The 27,609-nt window shown below is 45.8% G+C and overlaps 1 protein-coding gene and 1 long non-coding RNA gene across 2 annotated transcripts in view; both read right to left on the bottom strand.

The window, feature by feature from the left end:
* The window catches only part of LOC135808964 (mucin-17-like), a 44,644-nt gene extending 29,757 nt beyond the window's left edge, over nt 1-14,887 (bottom strand). Inside the window, exons 1-15 of the mRNA XM_065322215.1 lie at nt 14,645-14,887; nt 14,259-14,450; nt 12,443-12,678; nt 11,236-11,283; nt 10,443-10,526; nt 9,804-9,847; nt 8,693-8,970; nt 7,867-7,890; nt 7,515-7,587; nt 6,872-6,917; nt 6,484-6,580; nt 5,441-5,467; nt 1,421-1,528; nt 1,109-1,162; nt 511-572 (exon numbers count right to left, since the gene is read on the bottom strand). Of these exons, the coding sequence (XP_065178287.1) occupies nt 511-572; nt 1,109-1,162; nt 1,421-1,528; nt 5,441-5,467; nt 6,484-6,580; nt 6,872-6,917; nt 7,515-7,587; nt 7,867-7,890; nt 8,693-8,970; nt 9,804-9,847; nt 10,443-10,526; nt 11,236-11,283; nt 12,443-12,678; nt 14,259-14,366 (1,289 nt within the window). The 5' untranslated portion in view covers nt 14,367-14,450; nt 14,645-14,887. The remainder of the gene's footprint in view (nt 1-510; nt 573-1,108; nt 1,163-1,420; nt 1,529-5,440; nt 5,468-6,483; nt 6,581-6,871; nt 6,918-7,514; nt 7,588-7,866; nt 7,891-8,692; nt 8,971-9,803; nt 9,848-10,442; nt 10,527-11,235; nt 11,284-12,442; nt 12,679-14,258; nt 14,451-14,644) is intronic.
* Nucleotides 14,888-25,317: 10,430 nt separating this feature from the next.
* LOC135808963 (uncharacterized) lies at nt 25,318-27,192 on the bottom strand. Its single transcript, XR_010552154.1, has 2 exons — nt 26,626-27,192; nt 25,318-25,949 (listed from the first exon to the last, which is right to left on the bottom strand). It is a non-coding gene; the product is annotated as an uncharacterized LOC135808963 (long non-coding RNA).
* Between the last annotated feature and the right edge of the window lie 417 nt (nt 27,193-27,609).

Genomic DNA, 27,609 nt, shown 5'->3' with positions numbered 1-27,609 from the left:
AGGTGTGCTTCATAAGAGTTTTCGGCACAGAGAATCCGTGTGGACTGGCTTTCATGCGAACCATGTTTCGTATGGAGATTTTATGTCATTGAGTGCAGAAAGATTTTTCAAGTACAATTTTAGTACGAGAAACATCGATTTTCCGTGGGAAGTTTTGATTTCGGTACAAATTTTCAAAATAAAAAGGCATAGGGCGGGAATATGACGTGTTTGCGATCGTAACCTAGGCAACGACGGCAAACATAGAAGTTCCGTACTGCGGAACATTTCATTGCTCGAAAACGACGTATAAAAATCCGCAGCACCTCTACGGATTTTGGCACGAAAAATCGTACTCCGGAACCTCTCTATTGTCACATCACTGCAACAGTCAAACGTTCACGCAAAATGTCCTATCTGAACATGCCTGCTTTCTGCGTCGCACCGTCAGACATCGGAGCCCAAATAAGAGACAGGTTAAGACAGAAGATCAAAGTCACAAAGTAATGAAATAAGACATGATTGTCCTACCCGCATATCCATGCCTGCTTGCTTGTACTTTCATCAAACGCCTTTCTACTTGATATATGTCCCTAGGAAAAACAACAACAACAACAACAACAACACACAGCAAAGGACCAGTCATCACATACAAGAACTACAGTCTCACCACTAAGCACATGCATGCACAATAGTCATGTATGTAGTAAGGTTGAACAGTCCAAATAGGGACAGAGAGTGATGGTGAAAGTATGTAGTAAGGTTGAACAGTCCAAATAGGGACAGAGAGTGATGGTGAATGCATATCCAAGATTATCAAAATCCAGCGCACCCATACAGCAAGGCGACGAGAAATATCGCCATCATCGATAATTTGCATGGAACGAAAAAGTCTAGTTATTGCCCTTGTCTGCACCGGCTGCATACAGCAGTGCACCGTTTGATTTCGAACGATGGACGCCAAAGGGTTAAAGTGAAATGATGGTGTTGTGCACCCACCAGTTCACTGAAATTAGCAGCGTGAAACCCAAGTGCAGTCACACGGTGAATGAGTTCCCAGCTATACATTATGAATGCATAGTAATACTGTACGACGCGTGGCATTAACATCTGTAGCACAAGTACATACAGTGAACTGCACTACGAACGTTCCAGACTTGATTGGTTCAGCAGCAATGATACCCTGAGCCAGAGGACAACAATATGCACACATGAACAACAATCACGGAAAGCAAACAGAAATCTTAATTTCGTGCTCTAAGAAGTTAAGGTAATTTCTACAAGAATGTGAACACGGGTGAGGAAAACAACGTGGCTGAACGATTGAAAAGTACGAGAGCAGTGTTTCTGCACCACAAAAAAAAGAGAAAAAAGCGCAGTTCATCTGAGATGATATACCAAAGACAAGAGCTGGTGCACCTCTACCAAAAAATGCACTTACCTTTCGATTGGGTCGGACTTCATTGACGAGACACGGTTGTTCTGAAGACGTAGCTCCACTGGCACACGGCTGTCGATCTGCTGTGTGAACATCACTAGTTGACTCGTTCTAAAGCACGCAACCAAGCAAGCCACAGCAAAGACAGTACATCATCGTTGACTCGTTCTAAACCACACACAAGCCGCAGCAAAGACAGTACATCATCGTTGACTCGTTCTAAACCACACACAAGCCACAGCAAAGACAGTACATCGTCGTTGACTCGTTCTAAACCACACACAAGCCGCAGCAAAGACAGTACATTGTAGTTGACTCAGCAAAGCACTTTGAGAACAAACTAACAGTTGAATATGCACACACTACAGTCCATTCACAAGTACAGGCTATGCTCCCAAGACAATCCCGTAACGGAGGCTGTGCGGTTCTGCTGGTGACGATGTCAAAGACAGCGAGGAACGTCCGGGGTCCGCCGAAATCTTCACAGCCCCAACGTAGAAAAGGCAAGCGCTCTCAATACACGCCTTTTGGAAGGAATGCTTGCACCACCTTGACAACATAAAGGCATCTGGACATAAGGATGCCGTGATGAAGACAGCCGAGAAGTTTGGAATTTCGCTTGCTAGTTTGGTAAACGGTCACGAAACTGAAGGCAATGGTTGATCTGAATGCTGCGTTCCGGAATGACATTCACCTTTATTCAGGAAAGCAAACTCCCGAGAGCGTGAAAAAGAACTCACCTGCATCCTGGAGAACACATGAAACACCATTGGCAGAAGCTGAGATTTAACATTTGTACAAGCTCCATAGAGGTCAAGATTGACGTAGTACTTCGAAGTATGAATAAGAAGGTCAAGGAGTCGTACGGAGAATCTGAAAGGGCGCGTTCCCTGGCGTCCAGAGGCTGGTTCGCAGGTTCCACCAGGCGCTACAGGATCACCCTGCGAAAGCAGTCGAACAGCAAAGGCCAGTCAGTTGTGGAACGGCTAGCTGGCATCCAACAGTGGCATGCTCGCCTTGGACACAACATTGGCAAGGGCAAGCAGGTTAGCAAGAAGCGGGGTCGCTGGACATCCGAGTGCTGCCATTACAATGTGGACCAAGTCACCTTCACACTTGCCGATGGTGACAAGTGAACTTATCATGATGTTGGTGAGAAGCACAGTTAGATTTCTGGCTCCAGGAGAGGTGATGACAAGCGGGAGGTAACCTTGCAGCTGCGTGCCCGCCTTTCGAACGCTCAACCACAACCACGGGCAACCATTATCTTGCGTGGCAAGGGACTGCGGATCAAGGAGGAAGAGTGCAACAGCTGGGACTCGCGGGTGAATGTTCTATTCCAACCCAAGGTTTGGGCAGACAGTGATATCTGTTTGCAGTGGGCTGAGAATATTATCTTTCCTGCAGTAGTCGACATGTTGGCCTCGAATGTTCTGTACCTGTATCTGTATATACCATGTGAAGTTCATCCGCCGTCTGTAGAGGGCTCAATTTGCCAAAGGCAAAGAGCGGAATACACAGACAGAAGAACGAGTAGTTGCTGCCTAATGGAGCATCAGATGAAATTGACGAAAATTGACAATTTTCGTATGATGATCGATTCAGTTCGTGAAACTCAAGGTTACGAAACAGCACCTGCTCGTTCTTCGGTCTGTGTACCTGCATACCGGTAGTATGACTATATGAATTGTTATATCTGCCATTTCACATGTTTTGAGTTTAACCCTTATCCGACCGTCAAAGTGGACAAATTCTCAGTCCCAGCAAGACGCCGCGGCTCATTTTGTTGATAACTTTCGTTTCCCTTGGGTGATATGGGCAATCTTGGGCTTTTTGGAAAGCTTGAGCCATGAGGAGCTCTCTAGAAACAGTTTCTAGCCTTCATTTGTAAGAGGAGCAAAAATCCATCTCCAATTCCATTTTTTGAAGAGAAGTACGGCTCATCGACATGTGGATTATTTGTAGACCTAATTTTGTACTTTCATGCTAACACATTTTGAACATACCATCAGGGAAGCCCCCAGGCGAAGTTTTAGGAGGGCAATAATTATAATCATTGCCAAAGCTACACCTTTTGGAAACGTGTTTCGTACGCGGTGTGAAAACAGCCCTCATTCAGAGACTCCATATAACTTCTCTTTGAAACATTCTAAGACTCTCCGTTTTTTTTCCGCAGATGAATGGTGGGCCTTTCTAGCTTCTTTTGAGACCAAAATGGTGCAGATTTGATATAAAATAAGTGAGTTACAGCTTGTTCAAGTCATCGACGGATAGTGGTCGATTTTTGACTGGCCGGTCGGATAAGGGGCCGTCCAAGGTTACCAATAATATTTTCAAAACGAAATGTTTTCGTTTGTGGGTGGGTGGGTTTGATGGAGTTTCGTTTTGAAAATAATTATTGAATGCTGATGGAGAATGCCCAGTTACTTCTGGGTGTCGAAAATTGACATCAATATTTTATTGGAATTCGTTTTACCTGCAGTAAAGGTGGGTGGGTGGGTGGGGGCTGAAAAATACTAAAACTTTTCGTTTTGTAAAAACAATCGGTAACCCCGGACGGCCCCTAAGGGTTAAATACCATAAAACTATGGAAATGTATCATCCAAACCTATTCCCCTTTCTTACGTTAGTTCCTAACTTGAAACCTTGCAAATTGGAAGGCCGTCGGTTTGCGCATTCCAAGACGTCATGTAGCTAAGCATCAGGCCGTTGAATGTCAGTATCACATCAGTCCGCATTGTGCTAATTGTTGCACGTTCTAACTCACCAGTATCATGCTTATAATTGTTAGTGTTGGACACAAAACGAATAACTAGTAAGTTGTAACCTTTTGGCACTCTCTTTTTAATAGGGAGGTTTAGTTCCCACGTAACGGAAACGCGCACGTGGGTGAAGGGCACCCATGTTGCAATGTTGTGTTTAGTCACACGGAACAAACAAAAGCATGAAGCGAAAGGCCCAAACCTGGTCAAAGACGAAGCTACCCGGGCCTAAGAAGCTCATCCAATACTTTGATTTCGTGCTTCGAAAACTTCTTCAGCTGAGCACCCTCACAGCTCGCACAATGCGCTCCATTCTGATTTTCACCCAAGTTCTGGCGGAACGTGGGTGCGCCTCCATACACGGTATGTCGTGAATCAGAAAACGTCTGTACGTGGGTCACTGAGTATCACGTGGTACACACACGTAAAGGACCCACGGATTACGTGGGACTAAACCTCCCTAATTTCAACGGTGTGCAGAGAACATGTTCTTTCACTTGGATTGAATAGAAAACTCTTTCCACCACTGACCTGCTGTTCTTCACTGCTAAAATCGAAATAGATGAGAGCTGCTTGGCTGCAGCACAAGAACTGATGAAGTTGGAGCTGGCACGGACGTGATGCTCATCTTGCCAGGTTTTTGTTTGCGTGCTCTGATCCTGGCTGGCCAGGCTGGCCTGTTGAAAGACTCAAAAGCATGCTCTACCAAGCTGCGAGAAGTCAAACTGACTCAAGAGCATGCTCTACCTGGTCCATGCTGCGAGAGGTCAAACTGACCCAAGAGCATGCTCTACCATGCTGCGATAAGGCAAACTGGCCACTGAAATGTCAGCAACTCGGGGTTATCGGACTTCAATATGGAGTTGACGGTATAAGTGACAGCTGATTGACACTTGTTTGGTGAGAATGGCGTTATACAAATGGCAATCCTGGTCGCAGGGCACAAAATCAAGTGCATTGCGGCTATTGGACTTCAATATGGAGATGACGGCATAAGTGACAGTTGGATGACACTGATTTGGTGAGAATGGCGTTATACAAATGGCAATCCTGGTCGCAGGGCACAAAATCAAGTGCATTGGCAAGTGCATTGGCAAGTTGTCGTTATTCAACCTGTCATTATACCCGAGGTTGAATGTATGTAGTCAAACTGGTGTTTGCTCTGGCCATCAAAAATGTGTTGGTATTTGCGAGCGGTCATTGTATCCGAGGTTGTTATTGGTGAGGTATGTACAATCATGTACATCCAACAGGAACTTACAGATGAAGACTGGGCTTCTGTCTTTGGCTGAATTCACAAACAGAACAAATAAGAAAAACAAAGTTTAATAATCTGAAATCACCACGTTGGACTCAATGTGGCTCTCTACTCGGGGATCTGATTTCATCGGCCACACCTGTACTTGCACATGCAGTGGACATCTTGAACACACAGTGGCCCCTGGCCAGAAGAACAAAGGAGCAAAACCTGGAAACTCTTCAACGACCATCTACATGTACATAGAAATTCCGTTGTGGGGGTGGGGGCATAGTTATCATCTAAGACCACACGATGAATAGGATGACCAACATGGTGCTCAACAATGGAAACGGCTAAGTAGAAAGTCATCTAGCGCAAGACACAAGTTAACCACCCACATATACAGCAGGTGCATGCAGGCAGAAAAGGCAGGAACGTCGGACACACTACACTCACTACAGTATAGACAGTAGCACTCTTTTTCCCAGTTACCCCATGAATCAATAATATCAAGAGCACATAAACCAGAGTGTGCAACTCAGGATGGTTCCCGTGGGAGCGTAATCCGTGCAGTACGTCATTTCTGACGGCACGGTAAGTCACTTGTACGGTGAAAAGTTGCATAACCAGTCGCGGCGATGCAGGTCACTGAGTTTGTGCTGATTTCGGGGTTTTGATACGGACAGCCAGGTGAATTTACTTGACAGCTGATGCACGGAGCGTGCGCAGTCACACAAAAACACCGGAATCCTAAAACAGGACGTCTAAAATCATGCAAACTTCGCTGATTTCCGGGCTGTGACACACAAGAATTTTAGCTGTACGGAAGTCGCGGGTTGGCTGGCCTCATCAGGGTGACGTAGTGCACGAACTGCGATGTTTCACATCTGATGTGCACAGTTGCACACTCTGGTTTATGTCCTCTTGATAATCTGCACTGATTCGGGTGTTACCCGCCCTACGAGTAAACTGTACATCTGGTTGGTGACCAAACCAACCTAAAATACCTTCCAACACCCATGAAATGGATTTGTTAGCGGGCGCTCATACTAGTCCAAACTTACCACAGTAGATGCTCCACCGACTTGATTCTTCAGCTGTGCGTGCAGATCATCATCAACCAGGTTGGAGCTGATGTTATCAAAAGGCTGAGTCCATGCGCTACACAAAGCACACACATAATGCAAACAATCTAAACATGAAGTGAGATACCATTGTGACAACTGTACTACCAACCTGGATGAAAACAGCTTGAGAGAGAGAGAGAGAGAGAGAGAGAGAGAGAGAGAGAGAGAGAGAGAGAGAGAGAGAGAGAGAGAGAGAGAGAGAGAGAGAAGAGAGAGAGAGAAAGAAACGTGGCATGGAAGAGGGAATGCAGCACTGACAACGAGCAAAACGAGACAAACCAATCGTCCAAGCACAAGCGCAGCTAGTGGCCAGCGATAGCCATACCCAGTTTTGCAGTTCCAGATGTCTCCGTTGGGAACATCAACGGAATCTGTTGAGGAATACACACAAAAAAGCATTAGAAGAGAAAGGACACCACAAATAATCCGGTACTAGGAGGCAGCAGAATGCTGGTGTGCCAGCGTGAGCATCCGTGATGATGAAAAGAACGTAGTGCCAAGCTACAGAGAAGGTCTCACCAGTCTCATCTAAGGTCTCACCGGTGAAGGTAGAATAATGAGTGGCTAGAATCCAGTGCATGCTGCTCAATGAAATGTGATCACGCTAGCTTCGCACCGTGGCAATGTGCATCACGCTAGCTTCGCACCGTGGCAATGTGCATCACCAGATGCGTGAACACTAGGCTATATGGCAAGGTTCAGGCAAAGCAAACGTACCACATTGAATTTCAGTAATCAGCACCATATACATACATACACATACATACATACTGTCCACAGATTAAGTGCAAACATATCCGCAGACGGCTTTAAGGTTCGGAGGTTAATCAGGTATTATGTACGTTTTTCTAGTGTGTGGCATGCGGCCTTTACTTCACTGAATCTCACCCATCACATCTTTTCATCCTTGGGTATGATCTGAAGAAATGCTGTAAAAATAATGCTGCCTGTACAATGTTGTTACTCACCATCAAAGGAGTCCATCATAACAGCATCCAGCAGATGCTCGGACATCAAAAGAACATTGCTTCCTGGACTCGTCTGCACACAGACAAAAAAACAATAGTGTCATCATGAATTGAATACAAGGACCACACAAATGCAATGACACATAAACAGTTAAACACCATGCCTATTCACCTAGCCAGTAGCCACACACGCATGCAGCTTACGACTGGAGGATACCGTGTATGAATCTTTCATTCTATGCTCTCCACTCTTGACGAATCAAGATAACCATTTTTTAACAGGTAGTTTCAGCTTCTTGCGGTTCGCACTGTAATCAAGCTAGTATTAGCAGCCGGGGAATGAGTGACTCACCGATTGCCGCTGTATCACTTTCCGCTGGAATAGGACAAGAACACACACAAAAACAACACAAATATGATGAATATTCACTGAGCAAGACAGAATCACGCGTGCCAATATAAGAAGCACGACACAAGCATGCAAGTGTGACTCCAACTGTTCTTGTGTAGCAATACACATTCTCAATAGACAAATAAAATATTTTGAAATTGAGTCAAAACAGTGTGTCTGCTGCATGTAAACTCTGATAAGCACAATGGGTTGTATACGTGATCTCTTTCCACGGTTTTGTCGAGTGGAGCGAGCGTGCAGAACTCACGGCAAATTCCAGTAGTTCGTTGACATGGTCCTATCCGGTCATGCATCTAGGTCTAGAATGTGCAATCAAACACATTCATTGTACATTCACACTCGTACCTGCAAACTGGCGTTGTGAGCGCAAAACGATTCATGCAATCATGAAAGAGTAGTGAGAGCTAGCAATGGCACCACCGGACCACAACTGGTCGTGGTATCTGCTGTCTTGAAACTAAAAGCCAACATCCCATTTTGGCACCAATCCCCCCCCCCCCAAACACATACATACAAATACCCCCCCCCCCCCCACACACACACACATGCACACACACACACACAAACAGACCAAATGTTAAGTTCCTGTTGCATGATTACATATTAACCTGCAGCTTGCATTGAGACATAGACATGACCGTTTTGACCCTGTAATCTTTCCATGCATTTGCACTGCTCAGAATGGTCAAAAAGGCTTCAGAAAACACGTCCTTCATTGTGATCAAACTGGGAGGCATGATGCTTTGTCTAATAAATCAGCACGTACCTTGACTTTCTCAGGTTTGATTCCATCCGGATTGACAAGGGCTGTTGCTGGAAGGTGATCATGTGAGATATTAGCACAAGCTGGAGATGAGTAATCAGGCAACTCAGGAAGGGCGCAGTCAGACCCATCTGACTGGCTGCCTTCTTCTGTCTCCGATGTGGTATCGTCAGCCACAGCACTATTCTTTCGCTCACGCTGCGCCATCTGTTGCTTTAGACGCTCCTCCCTCTCTATCACACGCTGTTGTCTACGCTTGTTCTTGCGTTCCAACGCCAGATCTGCAGCAAAGAAAGAAAACAGAAGAAAAGAACAAACAAAGGAAACGTTACCACAACAGCACTGCACAGGTGGCACAGAATTACCTCTGCATGGCACACAAGTAGTAGCAGATCTATAGCTGTGCTGTGGGAAATCCCACCCAAAGTGGATATTCACCGCCCTGGACTTGCTCGCCATTGGCGCCCTGAAAGTGGTGTTAATGTTGCTGGATATACACATGTATAAATACAGTGATGCAATCGAAACTGGTGAAGGGCACTACCTTTGTACTTTGGGTCGGATACCAGTGAGTCATACCACCTAGCCCAACTGTAGTAGTAGACGTGTTGTTCCAGACACACGAGCTCAGTAGGGAGGATGATCACCCGGACAACAAGAACAGATATGCCAGAAGGCAGGTTCGAGGTACGCCACAAATGCTGTTGTGGTCACTTCAATTTGAAACTACAGTAAAACCTGCCCTAACCGGTCGCCCTTGGTGCAGCGCAAACTGTCCTGATATGACAGGATTCCGCTTGATCCAGGGATGCAAAGTCGATCCATAGCACATTGGTGCATGAACATTTGTCCGGTCAATACAGGATTCGCTGGGTACAGGGTCCGGCAAACACAGGTTTAACTGTAGCTGTGCTGTGCATGTCTGTGTCATGTTTGATGAATTATTTCTGGTCATACTTTTCTGCACACTTTCGGTGTCTACAATATCGACTGGCAGCAGAAAACCAGCTTTCTGTTGGACTCAGCATCGTCTTGAAACATTTTTTAGCACAAACAGCACCTCCACTGGGAAAGAGGAGGGGAATCAGGGGGTGCACTGGAAAGTTATACTTACGCTTTTTCAGCTGGACAGCATTAGCACGTTCCACATTAAGTTCCCTGCCAGTACAACGCAACAGAAGACAACAGGTCCACAATGCTGCTGAGCTGAAAATGTAAACTACTTCCTGCGGAAACAAAACTCCGTGAATTCGTATTCACATTCACAAATTCACACTCCACATTATAAGGAGTTACTGTGGTGGGGAAAATTGGTTTAGGAGAACAACAGCACTTCAAGACAATGAGTGGATACACTGTTTTGAAGAACATGTACGTCCACTATTACACAAAAGGAAATTTGCACCGTTTGTGTCTCATTTGGAGTCACTATCACAAATTCCCCTCAGCTCAATTCACCAGAACTGATGTTCCATCAGTCAAGAAGTGTTTGTTTCCGGAGAAACATGATACAATGCACATTTCAAAGGATGATCCCAACACACAATCGATATGACACAAGCACAAGCACATGGACATCACCCAAACTCACCCAGCCTACCCACTCACCCATCAAATCATTCCCACTCAACACCCCCCCCCCCCCCCCCCCCCACACACACACACATGAACAAGAAGAGAATGAAAAACTATGGAAGGAGTCAGATCATGTGTACCACCAGCAAGAAGATGATCAGAATGGAGGAAAGCTCACCTTGGCTCACATATGTGGCAGAAATACTTCTCCGGAAGACGCCTGCTGTTGCCTTGGCGGATGCACTCAACATGCTGCCACACCCTATAACATACAAATGAAAAAGGAATCCAGTGCATAAACAACCGTTTCAGACACCTAGCATTCCGTTTCAGGGCATCTCTTCAAATTGTATTTCTTCGAAACTCTGCTGACAATGCAATCCAAATTTCGACTGCATTTCCGAAAGAAAAAAAGTATATATCAAAAAACGCTATTTTCAGTGTTTTGCAATCCAATAACCTAACTAATTCAATTTCGTTTCCGATGATTCACCGGTTGCGATGCAAAACGGCAAGCATAGAATTGGCGCCAAAGATGGAATTTGTTGCGTTCAAAATCTTGCGGCACGTCCACAGTATCCAAGAATGTGCGCCCAAACAGGAATGAACCTAAAAATGCATTACGGAACACCATGCACTTTCGCCATCAACTTCTGAAAATTCGACTACTTTTTCTACATCTGCCACCAGATTCCGAAAATAATTCCGAAATTCGGAATGCAAAACTAATACCTGGCACTGAACAGCGATTCCGAACACACTGCAACAGATTCTAAATCTATAAATTAACTGGATGAAAGCCATCCTTTCCCATTGGATAGGAAGAGACTTTTTTTAAAGAACGGAAAACTCCAATATCACGGTGGACATTCAACAATACGCTGCCACAATTCAATACCAAAGATCCAAACAAGATGGAAGACGCACAGCAAATTTACCAAAGTGTCCTCATATCAGTGCATTGTACTTACGCACAACGATCGCAGCACACCATGAAGCCATCATCGTGATAATAATCACTGCACGGCATGGGTTAGACATGATAGCACCGACACATGCAGACAAACACAGACAAGCAGACACGCAAAGCACAACAAAGTAAATAACGGTAAGGTTGCGCTTTGAAGAATACAGCAGTTACGTACCCATGCCGGAATGTTTTTATCTGACAAAAAAAAACATCATACAACGTGCACACCATGCCTTGGAGGGGAATTTGAGGGCCGCAGGGGGCCGCACACAATCCACCGTGTGGTTTTTGACTTGGGAGTCGGAGTTCACTGGCTACAATTGTCCCTATAGTGCTGCTCAATGATATGTGCACAGAAGTTCAACAGCAGTGTCACAATACTGCGTCGCTTACATCCCCTATATGCCATGTGTGTAGTAACTACATTGTGCCAGCACTACACCATTTCCAACTTGTGCGAGTTTCATCACCACTACACTGCCAAAAAGCAGGATAAATAGACATTGTTGTGCTTCGTCACAATATTACCATGATTGTACCGATTCGAGAAGTAATGGTACGAACGGCTTATCACGTTCACAACTGGCTTCGTCTCTACATGTGTCGAGGTTGACTGTATATAGGCACATGTATATACAGTTTTGTCTGCACTTGAGATTGAGTACATGCAAAAAGAATCAGAAGAATCAGAAGTCGTTTGGCATGGTTTAGTAGCAAGAGTACATAACCCCCCAGAGTGTGCAACTCCCACATACCCTGTTGTCCCGACAGAATTTCAAGTTGACGTCATTATTTATGACGCAATGCTCCTTGCAGCAGTGATTTACAACATGTGTACGGGTGTCAACGCATCACACGTTTTTCTTTGCAATAATTTGTACAGAATCGATCGGCTTCGGTCAACCACAGGTTCCGGATTCGTCTGATAATCCGTGTACAGTGCGCATTGCATCATCAAAATGACGTCAACTTGAAATTCTGTCGGGACAGCACCCATAGTGGAGTTGCACACTCTGGGGGGTTATGTACTCTTGTTTAGTAGTGTTAGTAGTTTTAGAGGGTTGTGACATCACACTGTCAGGCCTAGTGCAGGTGGACACGTTCACATGAAAGGTGTACATATCTACATTTGGTTGCTCTTGGTAAGAATGCCGTAATTTCCAAGCATGTGGCGACAAAGTAAGAATACGCCATGATCAACTACTAACCAGATGCACTTGGTGACACTACCATCATCGCCAACATGCCCGCCATTCGGTACATGCACACCACCAAGGGCGGGAGTATTCAATTGCTCACTGCTCTCGGAGTGGTCAGTACCTACAAGTCTTTCATCACTGCCGTGGACACCATTACCTACAGCACCAGCAGTTGACGGTATAATTTCGGTATGGTCAGGAACAGCAACTGGACTGACGACAGCTTCATCTTCGCAGACATCAGCCTAACAAATAGCAAAGTAGAGAGAGGTAGAGTGGTAGGGAAAGAGAGAGAAAGAGAGAGAGAGAGAGAGAGAGAGAGAGGAGAGAGAGAGAGAGAGAGAGAGAGAGAGAGAGAGAGAGAGAGAGAGTTACATTTATAAAGACAGGTAAGTCTAACAAATGAGGACTGAGACCTCTACAACAGGTTTTTTTACGCTTGAAAGCAGGTGCATGATTTAACAAGCAGGTTGTCAGTCTAGATTTTATGCGCAGACGGAGAAAAAAAGCACAGAATTTTTGTAATGAGATGAAAAGCAGAAATAATAAGAAATAATGAGAGAGAGAGAGAGAGAGAGAGAGAGAGAGAGAGAGAGAGAGAGAGAGAGAGAGAGAGAGAGAGAGAGAGAGAGAGAGAGAGAGAGAGAGAGAGAGAGAGAGAGAGAGAGAGAGAGAGAGAGAGAGAGAGGAGAGGAGAGGAGAGGAGAGGAGAGGAGAGGAGAGAGAGAGAGAGAGAGAGAGAGAGAGAGAGAGAGAGAGAGAGAGAGAGAGAGAGAGAGAGAGAGAGAGAGAGAGAGAGAGAGAGAGAGAGAGAGAGAGAGAGAGAGAGAGAGAGAGAGAGAGAGAGAGAGAGAGAGAGAGAGAGAGAGAGATCCCATCCAGTTGACTACAAACTTGAACTTTGATACAACGATGTATTTGTAAATGTCTAAATGGATGGTAAAGCAAATAAAATACCGTAGTGTCTTCTATAAAAGCCTGTCTCATATAGAAGCATGCTTTGAATACGAGCCTGATTTTCAAGACGCACTGTCAGCACATAAGCCTAGTATTAGTGTTGCCAAATCGGTACATAGAAATACTGGGTTCGAATTAGTAGTGTGCACGGGTACATGTGGTCGGGTACCCATGCTACAGAATAGAACCCGAAAACCCGAAGTCGCAGATGACATCATGTGCAGTACACGTGTACAAATTCATGTAATACTCCGCATGTCTACCCAGTGTGTAAGGGAAGGGGTGCATTGCGGTGTTACCATGGAAACATTACCCGATAGGGTACCCGTGCTACCAGTGGAAAACTACCCAAACCCGATACCCGAAGAAAAGGCCACCTGACTCCGCTCTAATTTGAAAACAAGCCTAATTTGAGTAGAATAATAGCCTTGACATCGGCTTCTACAGGAATAAGACCTGTGTTTATACGTGGCTTTATGGTACAAAGTTCACTATGTATGATTGCTGCATGCGTTGTGTGCCCCCACGCGCAAAAATGGATAAAATACAGATACTTTGGATAAAGTACTGCAGACCTACAAATATATTTATTTCCAGTAGAAATGATAGTGGTGGGTTATGGGTTATCGCTCGTCGCTTTCCTTTTGTTTGCTGGCAGGTGTATGAACTGCCTGTTGGCTACAACCCACTAAAAAACGATACGTGTACGTTTCTCCCATCGATCAGTGGAACAAATTCGAAGTAAATAGTACCAAGCAATTCAACAAGGGATAGAACCTCAACACCACAACTCCACAAAGATAAAGTCCTCCTATTTTACATAACGCGGGCACAAACATAGGGCGCAAGAATGCCCACGAGACATTACCTGAGGTGGACGGAGACCAAGAGTCATGGAGGTAGCATCTGCTCTCTCCGTGGTCTCTGGATCTCTTACACCTGCCATAGCCACTTCTTGGTCAACTCTGCTCGACATCTAGCCACTCTAGCTGGCCGTGACAAAGTAGATTAGTTTTCACTTGGTTTCCATGCAGAACCATGACTCGAGAGAGAAGAACACCTACGCAGCCATGGAATAAACAACAAATGTTCGTCATGAGACTCTACACCAGTGATTGCCTCAGACACGTTAAAAGATACTGCAGTCAGGGCATTGGGCTCAAAGAGGCCCAAGTACTTCTTTCAAGCGTAGCATCAGTCCAAACTAACTAAAAGAACCCCTTTTCGAAGCAGAAATATTTTTCAAGAACATACCTGTCGTTCTGGTGGTTGAAGTTTATGGTCCAACTTGCACCACAGTGCACTACCAGTTACTCAAAAAAAGTGATCGAAAGAAATACTACATGTACTCCCAATGCAGATGTCAAACAGTTCACCTCAGCTAGATGGCTAGAGCAACAACAGTCATACACTCGCACTAACCAATTTTTTCAAAGCAGTCACAACACCTTTTCTATACTAACCTTTCTCTCACACATATTTTCTCTTCGCCAAAATGCATAAAAACAGCGCTATGTGTTGATCTACATGTACATGGCCTACGCGGGCAAAGAAAGAGTTCAATCGATTGTCGGATTGGAGTTTAGTTCTCGTACACAGCACACACATAGTTGTAGATAGACCGGCTACACACGTACCTACACGGCTACAGCTAGCACAAAGCGCACCACCTGTAGTCCTTGGCTACGAGTCCGACTGATCGGCGCGGTACACTGTGCAGCTAGCGCAGGTACATGTGTCCGCGATCCGAGATATGCGTGCATGCATGGCATGGCATAAACGTAATGGCGACGAAAATTTTATTGAAATCCGGGACGTGACGTCCATTATTATTAATTTTTGTATAAATACAGCACGACTCATACACTTTCTTGCTATGCCATCTTTGCCTGGTCGTAGTTTTGTTTGTTGTGAGCTGTGTTGGCTTTCTCCGAAAATTCTCGGATACCTCTAGGGGATGCCAAGTGGTGGTGTAGAGAAACTGACGATGGCTGTGAGGGAGCGTGTTCCGATCTGCGTCGTCCTCGCCATAGCAATGGAAAAACTAGTTGCTGTATTCTTGGCAGATATCACGACACAAAGGAGCGTCCAGGAGCAAAGAAATCGTGGGTTTCCACTGAAATCTGGTTCCTTCGGCGTCGTGTAGCCTTGTTGTTTCGGTTGATGGCCGTCCAGAAACGATGAATCTGCAGTTTAAACTCCTGGTGTTTTGCAACATCTCGCAGTCCTGCGATTTACAAATACACATGTCAGTATAAATTAATGACAAAGTATACTCTACAGTGATCATCAGACATATGAGTCTAATATCCCACACGAATATCCTGTATGCCTCTAAAGTCAAGATGGAGAAAAGGTGGCATGGTGGGTGTACATTGGACATGTCAAAATGGTTTGACAAGGTACATCAACATCCTCATCTGCTTGGAAGCGGAAGGAATTTTTCCAGCCGTGCTGCAACCCACAGTTAATTGGGAACTCGTGGCCTGGCACGAGGGTAACATGGATGCAGCTAATGGGATTTCGGTCTTTGACCACTTGGTGGTGGGTCTGATCTACTCACCTCCCACCGTTTAGGCGCTGCATCTGCGCCTTTGATCCTAGAGGGTGGTGGCGTTCCCACGGCGGATGCGGAAAACTCGGCTTCCAGCCGAGTCTCACGCGAACCGTGAAATTCATTTTTTATTTATCAACATCCTCTCCTGCAGGATGATCTGCCGTTTGACATTGCCAGGCATATGCAGCGGGTTGGGCTCCCCGGTAGTACATTGTGTACTGCACTTGCCTGCGAACCAAGAGGCCGCGGATTCGAGCCCTGCGGTCGCACATCTGACTGCATATCCCCATGACGTAGCTCACCAGATCAAGGTGTGGGTCCTCTTCACCCAGTAGAGCCACTGAGTCGAGCGAGCTGTATTCCCGGTGCCGAAAGACGGGCTCACACCCCAGTATGGCGACTTCCCCATGTCAACCCCCAAGACGAAGTGAATACTGTAGACAGTAGTAGTCATAGTAGTCCTACTGCGCTTCGGTCCTCTGAGCTGTGCTGAGGAGCTCTAACAGAGCGAAACAGTTGCTGTCCACAGATTTGAGTAATATTATTTTTTATAGTTGACCCACATTGACATGACCGAGTTTGGCAGCTATCTGTCCAGGGTGTATGCATCAGGTTTGCATTGGCACCTCGACCTGTCCGAAATTGTGTTGTAACTGTGGAGTCCCATCAGGGTTTGTGATCTTCCCTGTTCATTCCAGTATGATGTTACACAGGGCTGGGGCGTAGCACCCGCTACGACTGGTACGACCATGGCCGTACCACTTTTCGAAAAGTAGTCCGTCCGGAACGTGCAAAACCGTAATAAAATAATCAGGATCCATCGACGCATATAAATTATAATAAAAGCTGACAGGATCGCTTTTCTGCGCATCAGACTTTCACCTTTTTCTAGACTCGTACTCGTAGATCTGCCATGCATCTGAGCTGCACTCGTAGTACCGGTACTATGAGTCTTTACTACTACTACTACACTGTAGTACTACTAATACCAGCAGTAGTACCAGGTATGTCTGTACTCGATCGACTGGACTGCATGCACACTGGTCACTACTGTCACTACGGGTTATGTACTCTTGCCTCTTGGTATTACCAAGAGTACATAAAGTTTATGTACTCTTGGTATTACCAAGAGTACATAAAGTTTATGTACTCTTGGTATTACCAAGAGTACAATGTCATAGAAACCAATGCACAGTCCCCAGACTGGCCAGAGCAGAAGTAAAGTGGCAGAACGCAGCATTTTGTGTCTTTTTTTACAAAATTTTCCCGGGGGAGGTCCCCCGCACCCCCCTCCAACACGGCCTTCGGCCGCCCCGACCTTTGCCTTTGGTCTTCTTCTTCTTCGGTAACTACAAGTACAAGTCATAATAAACATGAAAATGACTGTGAGAGTAGTCGTCAGTGTACATGTAGTAGAAACTTAGATCAGTTTCTCCAGCTGCAAGAACTGGATAGCTTCTGATGGTTGTGTGAGAATTGCCTCCCTGACTGATGTGAAGGTACATAGACGTGTAGCTGCTTGACTGGTGTCTGGCAGGGCAAGCTAGCAGGAGGTGGGCAGGCAGCATCATCAACTCGTACCACTTCCAAAACCCCTCCTACGCCCCACTTGCACTGTACACTCGCAGCGTTCCCTTTGTCGCAGCGCTCATTAGGCCTAGCGCAAATTTGCTCGGGGCGCTTCGATATTTTGCCGGCAAATTTTGCCCAAGGACTTTCCATATTTTGCTTGGCATTGCCTTTCGTTTCCGATATTTTGCTCCATTTTGCTCCTGTTTTGTGGCAAAAATAGCTTCGAATGAATCGTCGACGCATCTACTTTGGTAAAAGTGGATGGTGGCTCTGATGAGGAAAGCAAAACTGAAAATGGTGTCAGTATTACGGATTTTGTAGCATGATTTCAAATTTATGTACCCCTGACAACCTGCACGAGCTGTTTCAGCACGACGTTGGATCAATGAAACCAAAGAAAGTAGAATAAAATTGCAAAAACGCACCCGGATCCTCTGAAAATTCGATATTTTGCTCGGAATTTGCTGGCAATTTCTTTTCGTGGGAAATTTCGATATTTTGCTGGAAGAATTGCCGGCAAATTTGGGCTAGGCCTAGCGCTCATCCTACCCCCGGGCCAGGACACAATTATTTGCCAGTGACGACTGACATGATGATATTGCGCTGCACTTGTCACAACCTACCGCCGCTGCTGTGGCGACTGTACTGGTGTGTCCGTGGTTAGACTGACTGACTTTTTGTAGCTACGAACTAATTACTTTTTTTTGTAGTCTACATGTATACAATGTAGTACAAGACAGCGGCCTAGTCCTCAACCTGGCCACAACTGCGGTAGCTCCACCCTTGGCGCCATGACGATGCCTTAGTGACTCAGTGACATCAATGATCAAGAGTAGACCTACCTAAGGGTTATGTACTCTTGGTGACATGCAGTTGCACTATCATTAGCGAGGTTTTGCATTCCGAAATTCGGCAAAAAGATTCGGCACGCGGGAGCGAGGTCGAAAATGCACACGAAGATTCGGAGTGTTTGTTCCAGGGAGTCGTATTTTACGACTCCCTGGTTTGTTCGGAAAAAGCTCACTTTGCCGAAAATATTTTTCGGATGCATTTTCTTGTAGAAGAGCGCTAGCGCGTGATTTATTCAAAGAGGTTTCTTATCTCGGCATCGCTCGGCAGGCGTCTTTGGCGACATAGCATCGTCAGCTACCTCTGATTGCTCCTCTCCACTGCCTGTCGACTCTCTTTCGCCTGGAGTGTCCTCACCGTCATCTGTGTGGCTGAAAAGACTATGGCGACACGCATAAAATTTGACTTGGCCATGGAGTTGGTTTTTCTGAGGCGACTGAGGAGGCAGGTTTGGCCCTCGACTCTTTGGGCGATCAAAGTTCGTTGGAATCAGCAAGAAAAGGAGCACGGGACAGGACGTTGCTGATGCTGGGGCTCACGAAATGAAAACACATCATTTTCGACTTGCAAAACAAACGTTGGTGCGAAAATTCGACATTTTGATGTTCGACAAATGACCGAAGAACGCTGTACCGAAATTCGGAATGCAAAACCTCACTAGTATTAGCAGCCAATGCCCTTCAACATCTGGCTTTTAATAGTCTTATTTACCGGCATGGGAGTCTGAAGTGGAGAGAGTTGTTGCCAAAGCGAGTCGGAAGATTGGTACATTGTGTGAGGGTAGGTGAGCACAATCTAAGGCTTCCAGTTTACAGGATGTTATACTGCTGTATGTGGCATGCTGCACTCAGCGGCACAAATCCATTCTTTTCAGCACTGCACAGCCGTCAGCTGAACCGACTGCAGCTGCTGCTCAACAGTGCCATCAAGAGTACATGAAAACCATTTCCCGCCTCAGATATCTGGGCCAAATATGATGTAATCACGGAATTTCGCCGTGACAGACACGTGACCCATAGCAGAAAAGGCCCCAACTAATTACTTACTTGCCCAAGCTGCACACTCTGGTTTTCATGTACTCTTGGTGCCATCCATGCGATTGATGGAACACACACCGACCCGTACACACTGCTGCCCCTTTCCGTACCGTATTTTTCGGAGTATAGTGCGCACCTTTTATTTGTATAACGCGCACCCCCAATCTTCACCGGTGTGCACCGGGGGTGCGCACTTCAATCTTCATTGAAGTACATGCATGTCATATTCGGAGCATAGTGCGCACCTGCGATTTAGGGCCTAAAATAGCACATCTAAAGTGCGCACTATACTCCGGAAAATACGGTAAGTGTATTGCAAACTCCCTAATTCACGGGGTTTTCCAGCTCACTTACGTAGAGTTGTTACTTTAGGTAGTGCAGAACCTCTCTATTATGTGCTTTTGGTACGAATGTTCAGGTCTGTGCTTGTGTGTGTGTGTGTGTGTGTGTGTGTGTGTGTGTGTGTGTGTGTGTGTGTGTGTGTGTTTGGAGTGGCTTGGGCACCTAGCTCGGCTTGATGACAATCGGTTACCCAAGCAGTTGCTCTTCGCTCATCTCCCACGAACCCGCCCGTTTTGCGGCCCCTGACATCCCTGGAGAGACGCTGTCCGGGCTGATCTGACTGTGGCCGGTGTGCACAATTGGTTCTAATCGGCCAACGATCGCGGAGAGTGGCGTGACATTGTGTCGGCAGCAGCGGGGGTGAAAGAGCCTGCCCCGAAGACGATTGTGTGCCACGTTTGCGGCCGCCTGTTTCGTCGTCGCGCTGACATGGCCCGGCACAAGTGCACAGCAGTCCGACAGCTCCCCGGACCACAACAGCCTGGGTCAGTGCAGTGTTCTGCCTGCAGTAGATGGCTCCGGAGCAGGGGTGGGCTTGCAGTGCATAAGTGCCGAGAGAGTGACAACTGTGACGACCGACCGCCTAGTGATGCTCCTCCTGTTACCGAGGTCCCGGTATGAACCGACTGCCAGCGTACTTTTAAGTCTACTGTTGGCCTCAAGCGCCATCGCTGTGGACCCCGCCCGAATCGCCCTACAGTGACTGATCGCCAGCACTTTAAACCTCATTGCCGAGTCTGTAATCGACGCCAGCTTCGGAGGCGACAGGACCTGGAGCGCCATTTGAAGCACTGCCTACCTCTCCCCTAACCTCTCTGACAGTACCTCCCTTCGGGGACTGAGCGACGTGGCCATTTCTGGCAGCTGTCAATAGTAGTAGTAGTACTAGTAGTAGTGTGTGTGTGTGTGTGTGTGTGTGTGTGTGTGTGTGTGTGTGTGTGTGTGTGTGTGTGTGTGTGTGTGTGTGTGTGTGTGTGTGTGTGTGTGTGTGTGTGTGTGTGTGTGTGAGTGTGTGTAGTCACTTCAAACAGCTGTGTGGTGGATACCAGGCTAAAAATAGTGGCGGTCAATTCATCAGCCTTGCAAGCTGTTGAATGGTGTAATCCCAGCACAAGTTGCTATGTCTAAAACATAGCTGTTTGCTATCATCGCTCCCGCGATGGGCATGTCTGAGGTCTGAGGTGTGTGTGTGTGTGTGTGTGTGTGTGTGTGTGTGTGTGTGTGTGTGTGTGTGTGTGCATATGAAATTGTTCAGATCTGCTCAGATCTGTGCATGTTACTTTGTATATTATGTGTGTGTACGTGTTGGTGTATGTGTGTGTGTGTGTGTACGTGTGTGTAACTGTGTATGTGTGCGTGTGTGTGCAAACGTATTGGTATGCACGAACAATGACTGATTATGTAGACGTGCGTCGAGTGTGCGTTCATCCCTGCTCGACCACTTCCCCGTTCAGACATGGACTTACGAGAGTTTTTTTTTCATTGTGCATGTGGCTGTGTACCTCTCTCATCTTTCTTTTTTTTCGGTTCTTTCTGTTTTGGTATTGATGTACCTCGACAAGTGCCTCTATCTGCATTCGCATCTGCATATTGTTCGAATCAAAGTACCGTAGTGACGCGCATTTTAAAAGCGCATGTGCCTATACCCTGGCATAAACGCACCCTCACAAATAAGCGCATGGGCTTAAAAAAAACCTTCTTATGTTATTTCTATAACTTAGAACCTTCCAAGTAATTAGTTGGAAGGCTGTTGGAGTGCGCATCCAAGATGTGCTAGAGCTGTTAGCCAGTTAGTTGTAGAACGTCAGTATCGTCGGTCAGTGTCGTGCAATGTTATCGCATGAGCTGATTTTTTAGTAACTGGTGGTGTTAGTGGACAGTATAGCGTAACTTGTAGTTCCTTGGTCTTTCTCTTTTGTATTAAAAAAAAAGTTAGCCGGATTCGCGGCCGCATCACCTGACGTGTTGAGGAATACATCAAGCAAAATTTAATGCATTCGCATCGGCGGGCCACCACTTCGCCCATATTATGCATACATGTATATCCTTACAGTCGAATGCAGACCTCACAAGTGAGTCAGGGGAGAGGGGATAAGTCTCTCAACAAGCGGGCGTGTAAAGGCCCTCTAACCCCATGAACCGCATCCTTGTTATCCTCACACCGAGCAAGTGAGTACCCAGTTCACCGTGGGTGTCGGCACAGTTCACAGTTGCATGTAAAGTGGTACTCGCCTGCATCACCGCGATTGAGAGAGCACTAAACACACTCCCTGTTACCAGCGCAGGTTTAAACTCGGAACCTCATCTCATGATTCGCAGGCAAACCTACAAACCAATCGGCTATACGCGTTGGTACATGGGCTTCAAAGTGAACCTAAAATGCAATTCCATTCCGCGACAAACGGACACCACATAACACCATGTTCACACAGCAGTGCCGCATCGCACTATTTGCATAATTATACAAGGTACCGGTACACTAGCAACGCAAGCGCATGCGCCTATATGTGACACAGAACGATCCGCAAAAAAATAACGTAAAAACTCACTCATAAGCACATGGGCCTGTTGTGCGCCACTACTGTAAACGAGAGGGATTGAAAGCCCAGGAGCCCTCGCTATGCTTTGTTTTACCTACATTGTAGGTCATCACGTGTGATATTCGAACTGATAGACACGTTCTTGCAATACGATTATCAGGTACATATTTTTTATTGCTAAGACGTTTCTATCAGTTCGAACAACACACGTGATGACCTGGTAAAAACGAAGCATAGGCCGGAGGGCTCCTCAGGGCTTTCAACTTCCAAGCCCTCCCATTCCTATAAAAATAATAAACTTTTTAAAACTCATAAACATACATAACTCAAAACTCGAACTCCTAGACAAGTACATGTAAGTAATAGTTAGTTCATTCGACTACCGGTAAGTACTGAAGTAGTTATATTACGCTATGGTGCTAGCATATCTTTTTTTTTCCACGCATAACATGGGATTCGAACCCGCACTATCACCTGTATCAGTGTATGCCTTCCCTCGATACAACAACAAGTCAACAACAACAACAACACTACCACCACCACCACCAACAACCACAAAAACAGCAGCAACAACCAAGGACAACAGTCAGTGTTAATTTACTTACTACAGTAGTACAGTACTAGTAATGCAGTCATGTAGTAGTATTGACTCTTGGAGTGTGAGTAATGCTTTGCTCCACCAGCAAAGGCAGGCGAGAAAAACCTTGCCGCTGGCTGCCATGAGGGTTCTCACCACGAAGAGATGTAGCTTGTGATTGAGAGATTTGCACCTCAGCTTAGCGGCTCATTCCAGAACTCCTCCGGGATAGGAGTGGCATTACTAACAAGCCCCGAAGGCCTTACTTCTTCTATACAAATGTTATCATTCCCAAGATCGCTACGTTTCGTGGACAGACTCCCAGCTCCAGTCGCTTTCCCAACGGGCTGGCAACCTCTGGCTCAATCTCATTGTAGATCTTAGTTCACTAACTTTCTTTCGCCTCCTTGCAGGGCACGAGGCAATACCTCGTCTCAGAGATGAACTCGGCATTACTGCCATTATCCTCCAAAGTGATACTGAGGAAACTTGTAACTGACTTCTTCCACTTTCCACAATCCTGTAGATCTACTAATACTAGTAATAGTCTCGTTGAGAACGGGTGTATTTATTCCCAAAGCCATTTGCGTGCCGCAATGAACCAAAACAAAAAATGGAAGACAACGGAAATTCGTCTACTACCGGTGCTCAAGACTTCAAGTATGCTGTGCGTGGTAGAAACAGGAGTAACGCGCGGGCGATAAGAGGTTAGTGTCTCCACGTCGTCGTTTATTTGGCAAGGTTAGGATCAGAGATAATTAATTATTATTTTTACGACTCCCTGGTTAGGATTTACCGTGTAGGCACTACGTGTATCAGGATTCCCCATATCCAGTAGTTACGCGACGCGCTAGCGAACATCAGGAGGAATCCCAAAGAAGTGCAAGTGCACGAAAAGCTAGATAGACTCGGACCACACCGAATGACCCTTTGGCCTTTGACTTTGACCCGTTCATTCTTTTCTTTTGCTCGATATTGTAGCCTTGTCATCTTTTCCAACCCGTACATGTAGTAACACACGAACAGAGCTCATGTCGTCATGAGTCGATAACTATAATATCTGTGCATTAAAGGGGCACTCCGGCTTCATTTTCGACGCCGAGTTTTCGATGCCAAGACGAAGGTAGGTGAAAGAGAAGACCCCTCGAACAAGAACGAGTCTCCAGAAGCGATCGAGTCGAGCAGGAAGACGACTTTTGAATTTCGCCATTTTCGGCCGAGCGAGCGCTGATGACGTAATGAGGGATTAGCTTGCCAGTGGAAATGCATCTGCGCACATACATTTCACACACTTTTTGGCCAATTTTCAATCGAAGAGGAGGTTGTTTTCTATGTTCTCTCAACGTCGTAAGCGATCCCGTCTTCTATACCCTTCCAGGTACCCTGAAGGTCCTCCAGAGGAGAATTTATCTCCAGCAAAGCGTTGTTGATCCGCTAAATTGGTCTCGAGACATATTCACCCAGTGCAGTGCTGACAAATGTAGAATGTTGAATCTGTGATAATTGTCGACGATGGACAGAAAGGTTGATAGCCGCTGTCGCAGGGAAAGTGAAGCTGCTGGAAGTAACAACGGGGAGCTTGTTAGTATCACTTGATCAAAGCAGCTAGACGGAATCGGGGAGTACTGACTATTTGTCTCGCCCTCAGTTTAGTGAATTTTATGATCAGAAATTTTTCGATCAGGATCCCTTCTACAAGATGTGTAGTACAGGACTGGTGATTTCTGAACTTGACGATATGGAGACCGACCAGTAGACCTACCAACAACGTGTACCTGCAGGAAATTCACCCAAGGCTATTGCTAATGCTATCCTCTTCAGTGGCTGTTGTTTTTTTAGTAAAAATGTGTTCACTTCTCTCAACATACTCCTGCATGGCAGCAAGAAGGTGCGCTATGGAATTCAACGCCACAATCTTCGCCCAGCTGTGGATGAAGCATGGTCAAGTCATGGCAGTACATACATGTATACTTGAACCAGATGAGAAATTGAAGTTCATTTGTGATGGGAAGTTTGACAGCCCCAGTGACCGAGTCAAGCGTTGTCTTTTGCCGTGGCACAAATTGCTGAAGAATCCGAGATGGTCTTGGAATTATGCACATGGATACTACGAGAAATAATGGTGGCATGAACCATTGTGGAATGGGACAGCTCACGGAGAATACTGGAATAGCTCAAGTATCTAGTAGTAGTAGTAGTAGTAGTATTTATTATTTGACTAGGGGAGTCCCAACAGGCATGGCCTTGTTACAGGGCACCCTATCTCTAGGCGATTGTAAAGCCTGTTCTGGCTGATAGCTTCGGCCTGCTGCGCCCGTCCATGTACAATGATGGGAACATGCATTTCTGTTTTCTACATAATTATTTGCTTTCTACTGTACTGTGCAGGTCCCTTATATAGAAATATGTTCAACCCCCCCCCCCCCCCCCACACACACATACCCACATAAATATGAACTAACAATTTCACTGTTGGACTCGCCGGCGGCTAGAGAGCAAAGGAATAAATTTATAGCAAAGAAAAGGACCAGGGAACTACAAGTTACGCTATAATAATGTCCACGAACAATTTCACTGTATTTGAAATAATTTTGTTTGATACCCTGAGAACTCTGAAACTTTGCAGCACTGTGGATTATATGTGGATACAACATTTATGGAAGGAACACATAGTTCAAATAATTATAGCACTGACTAGTTGAGATTGTGAGCACATTCCAATCAGTACTCTACATATTTATAAGCGATGGCAATCGTTAGGAATAGGTCGTGAGTTGTCAGAGTGCTCTAGTATATGAGAGAATGTTTTGTTTGTCTAATCGACGGCTCGTTTGAAGCCAGAGTTGTTTGAACTTGTTTCAGTCGACTTGATTCTAGACAGTAGTCGAAGGAGTACTATGAAGTATACACCAGGCGTAGTCTGTAAGGTATCTCGTGAGAATTCTGTCGGTACACATCAGGTATCAGCTTGCAAAGATGGCTCCTCTCTGTTTCTTGAAAGCCTGTATAGTTGGACTGTGGCTCCAGCGATTCCCTTCTCAGAGCAGGTACCATACCCAATACCGTCAATGCATATTGGACAGACCTGTGTGCACAACAGAAATAGTGGAGAGAAATCTCTCAGCTCATGAACACATCAGTGAAGTTTGAACTGCCGTTGTTTGTGGCAATCAGTATAAACCTATCGACTATAAGAATAATGTGCAAAAAACCCTCTATAACTACAGCTGGGGCCATGGAATTATAAAGCATCTAGCTTAGGGAACTGCAAATTCTGGTCGGAGTTGCGTTCGAGGCCTGCAATTCATGATGGCTATCATATGTTGCATTGACCAGAGATCATATAAAACTTCCATGCCACATTGAAACACGCACTACTTTCGAGTACTTTGGTATCCCCCACCAAATGGGCATTCGTTCCCGGGGTGGCAGGCGTCAACATTCGTTATGCCTGGATCAGATTTCATTGACCCCAACAGTCATGAAGAATCATTTTTACTTTGACTGGATTTCAGTACAAGTTAGTTGTAGAACTGCAGAATAAATTTTGTTGTATTTGGGCAACCATTTCTCTGCAAACGCTCTATTAGGAATTTTTTTATAAAATACATGTCCAAATTCCACATCTACCCAAATCGGAATACTTGATCACGTATTCAGTCCTACACGGAATGTTTAGAAAACGCCAGGGAATAGGAATTTGCTAACGAGAACTCCAGGCCAGGGTACTAGCATACGAACAAAACAAGATAAAAACTCACCAGTATACTTGTAGTAATTCATGTCGATGTAATATTCACGATAAGCAACGAGGCACCCTCCGATTTGGTCAAGCTGCTTTGAAGTCTGGTTGTTCAGGTGATACAAACGGGCTCCCCGTTGTTACTTCCAGCAGCTTCACTCTCCCTGCGACAGTGGCTATCAGCCTCTCTCTCCATCGTCGACAATTATCACAGATTCAACATTCTACATTTATCAGCACTGCACTGGGTGAATATGTCTCGAGACGAATTTAGCGGATCAACAACGCTTTGATGGAGATAAATTCTCCTCTGGAGGACCTTCAGGGTACCTGGAAGGGTATAGAAGACGGGATCGCTCACGGCGTTGGGAGAACATAGCAAACAACCTCTTCTTCGATTGGAAATTGGCCAAAAGTGTGTGAAATGTATGTGCGCAGATGCATTTCCACTGGCAAGCTAATCCCTCATTACGTCATCAGCGCTCGCTCGGCCGAAATTCAAAAGTCGTCTTCCTGCTCGACTCGATCGCTTCTGGAGACTCGTTCTTGTTCGAGGGGTCTTCTCTTTCACCTACCTTCGTCTTGGCATCGAAAACTCGGCGTCGAAAATGAAGCCGGAGTGCCCCTTTAATGGTTTTGTCACACTCTTGAAGTGAGTCTTCGTATTCACATAGTCATAGCGTAGATCTACCCCGTTTGAGAAGGCCCCGCGCACACACACAGTGATTGTTTCCAAGTTAGTTAGTGATGATTAGTTTAGTTTTCATGGTGCAGTGAAAACATGTTCAAAAAAAATGCTTTTGTCCCAGCAACGGAAATCGACTGCAGCACGAACAATGAGCACCTCAGTATCCATCACACACACACCACACACACACACGCACACACACACACACGCACACACGCACACACACACAAACACGTGCACATACACGGGCCTTTGTCGGAATTATTTGGATGCCTTGCTTCGTGCCTTGATCAGTTGATGATAGCCATCAGCTGC

This window comes from Sycon ciliatum, chromosome 2, assembly GCF_964019385.1.
Source record: "Sycon ciliatum chromosome 2, ocSycCili1.1, whole genome shotgun sequence".
In the NCBI taxonomy this organism is placed as follows: domain Eukaryota; kingdom Metazoa; phylum Porifera; class Calcarea; order Leucosolenida; family Sycettidae; genus Sycon; species Sycon ciliatum.
This window is presented reverse-complemented; position numbering and strand designations above follow the sequence as displayed.